The sequence below is a fragment of the Grammomys surdaster genome, unplaced genomic scaffold (genome assembly GCF_004785775.1).
Source record: "Grammomys surdaster isolate TR1022 unplaced genomic scaffold, NIH_TR_1.0 126131, whole genome shotgun sequence".
In the NCBI taxonomy this organism is placed as follows: Eukaryota; Metazoa; Chordata; class Mammalia; order Rodentia; family Muridae; genus Grammomys; species Grammomys surdaster.
The window spans coordinates 6337480-6344252 of NW_021620939.1; the positions used below are offsets into that span (position 1 = coordinate 6337480).

The following is a 6773-nucleotide window of genomic DNA, read 5'->3' on the forward strand; positions in this document are numbered from 1 at the left end:
GTCTGGGTGAGTTGCTAGCCTAAATAAGGCCTTGGCTTACTAATGGTGGTAGAGATGTGGCCAAATATTCTTGGGGCTGTTGTGTGCAAGGTAGATCTAAAGCATCAGCAATACTAAAACCGGGTGTGGTGGTGTGTGCCTGCTGCCTCTGCTCGCTCTCTGGAGACGGGAGCCAGTAGGTCAGTGTCATCCTTGTGTTCTCCAGGCTGTTGAAGACTCTCCTAGGATCATGAGACTGTCACAGACTGTGGAGGCACCTGAGTCAGTAATGTGCCGCCTATACAAGCCTGAAGACCTGAGTTCAGATCTGCAGAACTCAAAAAAAGCCAGGCTATGCCTGCAGCCACAATACTGAGAGGCTAGAGATAAAGATAGACAGGTCCCTGAAGCTCACTGTCCCAAAAAATAAAGATAGGATGCAAATGAAGGAGTGACCTGATGTTGCCCTCTGCCTTCACACATGTGTACCCACATCCACCACAAGTGTGTACACCACACATAGAACATAACACACGGGGGCTGGAGAGATGGCTCAGAGGTTAAGAGCAACAGCTGCTCTTCCAGAGGTCCTGAGTTCAATTCCCAGCAACCACATGGTGGCTCACAACCATCTGTAATGAGATCTGATGCCCTCTTCTGGTGTGTCTGAAGATAGCTACAGTGTATTCATACAAATAAAAAATAAATCTTAAAAAAAAAAAAAGAACATAACACACGCACCCAACATGAAAAAGTACAGATCAGTGGGTATCTTGTATACATATTATGGAAAATTATATAGACCATAGGCTATACAGGAATTTTTTTTCTCTCTTTCCATAGTCCTGGTTATCTTGGAACTCACTTTGTAGACCTTGCTGGCTTCAAACTCACAGAAGTCTGCTTGCCTTTGCCTCCTAAGTGCCCAGGATCAAAGGTCTGCACCATGCCCAGCTGACTTTTTTTTTTAATGTAATTTTACATGTATGAATGTGTACCATATGCATGCCAGGTGCCTTTGGAGTCCAGAAGAGGAGGGTCTCCTTGAACTGGAATTAGAGATGGTTGTGAGCCACCATGTTGGTGCTAGCAGTTGAATCCAGGAATTGAATCCAAAAGAAACAATTATTCTAAACTGCTTAGGTATTCTCCAGCCCCTAGGAATAAGATTCTAATTTATTTTATGACTTGAATGAATCTTGAAAGCATTTTACTAAGCCTGAAATAAAAGGATTAATTAATGCTGGAAAAGTCCAGTAAAAATGAGCTGCCTCCAACAGACAGGTTTCTAGGCACAGAGCATGGAGGCTTCCTGAGGAGTAGAAAGGGCAGGTGGGTCGTGTGCACTCAGTGGGTAAGCGTCAGCTTAGGGAGGTGGACAATGCCAACGGCTGCACAGTAGTGTGGGTGTGTGCTGATGCCCCTGACTGGCGTGCTTGTGTGGTAAAATGGCAGTTTCCTTCTGTTTATTTTCCAGGAGGCAGGCTCTCACTCTGACCCAGGTTGACCTCACAGAGGTCTGCATGCTTCTGCCTCCAGAGTGCTGTTGTTAAGGGTGTGTGCCACAGTGCCCAGCCCCGACTTTTTAATTTAATTTTTATATTTTGGAGACAGGATTTGAATATGTAGTTCTAAGCTAGCCTAGAACTTACTATATGTAGAACAAGCTGGCTTCAGACTCACAGAGATCTACTTGCCTGTCTTCTGTGAGTGCAGAGATTAAAGGGTGTGTGCCACGAACCCCTGACTCTAAGATTTTATGGGATGTATATTCTTAAATTTGTTAAAGTCAGTAGTTTGAAACTGCTGTTTAAGAACTTGTTAGGGAGTGGAGCAGTGGTGGAACACACCTTTAATCCCAGTACTCCAGAGACAGAGACAGGTAGATGTCTGAGTTCGAGGCCAGCCTGGTGTACAAAGCAAATCATGTGGATGTCCGAATGATTGACTTTGCACACAGCATATTCAAGGGCTTCCGGGATGACCCCACTGTTCACGATGGGCCAGACAGAGGCTATGTGTTTGGCTTGGAGAATCTATCAGCATCATGTCCAGGACAGTCAGGGTTACACAGAGAAACCTGTGTCAAAAAACAAGACAAAACAAAAACAAAAGAATTTGTGAGACATGTACCATTTTCAATGAGTGGTCCAGAATTTTAATTGTGCTTTTCTGGGTGAAGCTGACTCTGAGTATGGTTGCCATTCTTCTTGACTCTGGCCCAGAGTTCCTCCTGCTTGAGAATGTGGTACACCACTTCAAGTACCCATGTGTGCTGGACTTGAAGATGGGTACCCGGCAGCATGGGGATGATGCTTCAGCTGAGAAGGCAGCCCGGCAGATGAGGAAGTGTGAGCAGAGCACATCGGCCACGCTGGGGGTCAGGGTCTGTGGCATGCAGGTGAGTCACCACTGCTGAGAGCCCAGGTGCTGCCGAGTGCATGTTTTAGGTTGTGCCCATACCTGCCTGACACCTGTGTTCTTCTGGCCTTCACTGTTCCAGAATCTCCTCTTAAAAGGTGAGTCACCCACAGGGTGGTGAGTATGGTTTTGCAGGTGGGTTCACTGAGCCCTGCTCTCCTCACTTGACTCTGGCTGCGTTCCATGTGCAGGCTCATTGAGAGAGCCTGTTGCCCTGTCATGGGCAAAGTAGGACTTGTCTGTCAGCAGTGTGTTCCCAGTTAGAGTCTAGCTTGGAGGCAGACTTCTAGAGTGATGGCAGTAGGCCTGGTGTTGGCTTTCACAGCTCCAGGACTGGAAAACCTGGGGTGAATGTGGCCTCCCTGCTCCAGTAGGAGGAGCTGAAGAGCTCAGGTGGGTCAGAGTGCCTTCCAGACTGGTGTGGTTGTTCGGTTGGTTGGGGATTGTTTTTTGTTTTCTTTTGGTTGGGGGCACTTTGTGGCCATCAGACCTTCCTGGCTCTCAACCTTGTCTTGTCTCCTGGGGTTTCAGGTGTACCAGCTGGACACAGGTCATTACCTCTGCAGGAATAAGTACTATGGTCGTGGACTCTCCATCGAAGGCTTCCGCAATGCCCTCTATCAGTATCTGCACAATGGCTTGGACCTGCGACGTGACCTTTTTGAGCCTATCCTGAGCAAACTGCGGGGCCTCAAAGCTGTGCTGGAGCGGCAGGCCTCCTACCGCTTCTACTCCAGTTCCCTGCTTGTCATCTATGATGGCAAGGAGTGCCGGTCTGAGCTACGTCTCAAGCACGTGGACATGGGGCTCCCTGAGGTGTCACCACTCTGTGGCCCAAGCACCAGCCCTAGCAACACCAGTCTTGAGGCTGGCCCCTCTTCTCCGCCCAAGGTGGATGTCCGCATGATTGACTTTGCACACAGCACATTCAAGGGCTTCCGGGATGACCCCACTGTTCACGATGGGCCAGACAGAGGCTATGTGTTTGGCTTGGAGAATCTTATCAGCATCATGGAGCAGATGCGGGATGAGAACCAGTAGGCCCAGTTCTGGGCCCTAGGACCCCTTCCTCTCCACCCACAGGCAGGGACCATTGCTCTGAACTTGCTGTGAGGACACACAGACTTGCTTTTAAAGGGTTATATTTCTCTTTGGTGTAAACTAAAAGAAATGTTTTTAGCTGTAGCCTGGAATCCATATATATAAAGTAGAGGAGGGCAGAACATATGTCCTCTCAGCCAGGCTCCTTACTTCTGTGGCTGGTACTGCTGTGTCCAGGCTGACTCAGGAAGGAAGAGGGAGCCCCAGTGGGCTCAACAGCAAAGAGAATGCCTTGAACTTTGGTTTCCCTTGCGTAAGGCTTTTGGGATCTGTGCCTGTGGGGCTCTGCTGATCGTGAGGTGAAGCCCTTGGCTGGCACAGGGTCTTTCCATGCCTAATCATCCCTTATTTCCCAGAATTGGGGAAGGTTAAGTGCCCACATCCTGAGGGCCTTTCTAGTTTTGTGCCAGTGTTTTAACAGGTGCCCCCAGGGCATTAGAGGGCTAACTGCACAGATGGACTCATCCTTGGGTCTGATTTTGGCATGGGGCTAGATTTTTGAAACTGAGCTAAGGCCAACTCACAGCAGAGGGCAGGCCCTGGGCTCCCTAGGCACCCACTGGCATGTGACCCTGTTCTCTCTCCACATCCCCAGCCAGCCTCTCACTGAGATCCCTTGTCTAAGGAGGCTCATGTCCTCCTGTCCCACTAAGATGGGCACAGCTCTGTTTGCTGAGGAGAGTCAGTGTCCCAGGAAGCCAAAGAGCCTTAGTGGCTCTGGCCCAGACAGTATTTGAAGTTCTTGGGCTTTGGCTGGCATCCCTTTAGCTTGGGCAGCTGTGCTGCCTTTGGATGGGCTGCTCCTCCCAGAGCTCAGGAACCATGGTCCGCTCAGGGTCTTGTCTTCTCCAGGCCAAGCTCAAGGCAGCAGCCCGTTATGTGGTGTTCCAGGCTCTAGGCTTGGAGGGAGAACTCTAAACTTGTTCGCTTTTAGGGACATAGGGTCCTGGGTACAGGTGCCCAGAGTCTGCTGAGAGCTTTGTCTGATTAATCCTGGGGTTTGTCAGTAAGTCCGTTTGTCCACCTGCTAGCCCCTGTTCTGTGGTGAGCTTTCTGGAGTATAGCCTTGTTGATTAGTACCTATTGACCCTTCGTGCTTTCCTCAGCAGAGTATTCTTGTTCCCTTTTCTGAGGGGGTCTTTGCTCCTGTGCCCTTCCTCAGCAGGTTCTGCTGTTACAAACCTGGTAGCCAGATGACTCACAGTGGTGGTTACCTGCTGGCCCGGTGGCCTTCGTGTGGGCCTGGGGTATGGCCTTCAGCACCAAGAGTGGGTAGTGAAGGCTCGAGGATGATCCTGATCGATTGCTTTTATTTTTGCTACCAGTCCTTTGATGGTAGAGACCTGCTGCCTGTCACATAGGTGTCTATACTACAGGTTATACTACACTCGTTGCCAAGGTGAGCGAGTCTCCAAGTCTGTCACTTCTAACATGTCTCTGTTTTGGCATTTGAAGGTAATCCTGCCAGCCTTTGAGAGAAACTGGTAACGAGTGGCATAATTTCCAGGTTCTTAGAGATGCAGCCTCTGAAAAAGGGTTCCGTGAGATATCCAAGTCAGTCTTCTGACCCTGGTGCCATGGTGGGCAGGTTCCCATTCCTTAGGGCCGGGAGGCACAGCTTTGCCCATTTCTGGTTACTAACAACTGTCTGCTATCCAGTAGTGTTGTTTCAGCCATGCAGGCAGCAAGTGTTCAATAGTGTGGACACCTTTTCTCTGGCAGGATAGAGGTCAAGAGAGGAGTTTGGGGCCAGCAGAAACCTTACTAGGAATGTGCTGTAACTTCCCAATTTACCAGATTTTGGGAGGTGTTGCCCCCATTTTGCTGCTTCTCAAGTAGCAAGGGAGGTGGTAGGCACTTACACTACTCCCGCCTCTACAGCTTGGGAGGCTGGGATTTGCTGCTGCATAAGGGCAGGGCCTCACTTTTCAGCACTTTTGATATCTGGAGGCCCAGCTCCGTTACCTGATAGGTGGTGGCAAGTGTGTGCACACACTTTACCACTACTCTTCTGCCTGCCCCAGGCTAGAGCCCTGTCCTTTTCCTGACAGGTCCTGCCTTCCCAGCCTCGATTTGGGACCAAAGTGCAACTTGGGATCATGGGTTGGGGAGCTCACATCACTCCTCTCCGTTGTATTTCCCCGGGCCAAGCCCACAGCAGCCCGAGGAAGATGGGTGGGAGTGAAATGGGATGGGTGCTGCTTAAAGAGGAAGGGACCAGTAAAGCAACTTCCTTGCCTGGGACCCTGCTCCTGTCAGCTGTGGGCCTGTGCAGTGGTGTGGGGATTTTCTCCTAGGGGCAAGGGACCTGGGCTCGTTCAGTATCCGCTGCTCATTCGCTCACATCTGGCCACATGCACGTTCCCTAGATGCAAACTGCTTTGAACTTTACAGCTGTATAAGTTGGTTGTGTGTGTGTGTATGTGCCCATTTTAAAAACTACATTTTAATGTGGAAAAGGAGAATCTGGGGAAAGTTCCTTTGCTTCTGTGGAGGAAATGTAAGACGTCGAATTCTGGAAATTGTTAACTGCTCCTCTTTCCTGGAAGCTACACACCCTAAGACCTGCGCCTGGATACATACTTGGCTCCGCTGGCGCTTAGGCGCGCTTGCGTTTCCCCGGATCTTCTGTGTGGTGGAGAGGAGTGCTTGGCCCAAGCCAGCCCTTTTCTGTACACCCAGTGCTACCCGCCCGCTTGTGTCCGGTCGTATACGTCAAAATAAAGCCTCTAGAAACTGAACTCTGTCCAAGTCTACGTGAAAATTTCATAGCCTCCGGTTGGACCGACCCGGCTAGTCTAGGCGTCTTGATATCATCCACCCGAGGTGAAGGTGCCCGGCTCCCAACTGAGGGACCCGGATAAACTGGGTCCGGACAGATGCTACGGGACAGAGCCGTGGCTGGGGGTGAGGGCTCGCGGGAGGCAGCACCGGAGGGGTTGGAGATGGGGGTCAGAGCAAGTGTTGAGGGGCGGAGTCATCAGGGCGGAGTTGGAGTGGCGTCTTGGGGGGAGGCGGCATCGACGGGGTGGGGCGGGGCGGATGGCCGCTGCCGCGTGGCGGACCCGGTTCCCATAGGAAGCTAGGCGTCCTCTGTCAGTTCCGCCTTTAGATCCGCCAATGGGCATTTGACTCGCGAGTTCTCCGGGTCCCCATGGCAGCCCAGCGCGTTGGAAATCTAATTGGCTACGTCTGCCGTAGCGTAAATCCTGGCGTTCGGCTGCGGGCGGCCCTGCCACGTAGATAGCAGTTGATTGGCTCTCCCCTGTTAC

The 6773-nt window shown here is 51.0% G+C and overlaps 1 protein-coding gene across 1 annotated transcript in view; it reads left to right on the forward strand.

The window, feature by feature from the left end:
- Window positions 1-6242, forward strand: part of Ip6k1 (inositol hexakisphosphate kinase 1) — a 47523-nt gene extending 41281 nt beyond the window's left edge. The window contains exons 5-6 of the mRNA XM_028756744.1: window positions 2205-2380; window positions 2932-6242. Coding sequence (XP_028612577.1) covers window positions 2205-2380; window positions 2932-3441 — 686 coding nt within the window. The 3' untranslated portion in view covers window positions 3442-6242. The remainder of the gene's footprint in view (window positions 1-2204; window positions 2381-2931) is intronic.
- Window positions 6243-6773: the final 531 nt, after the last annotated feature.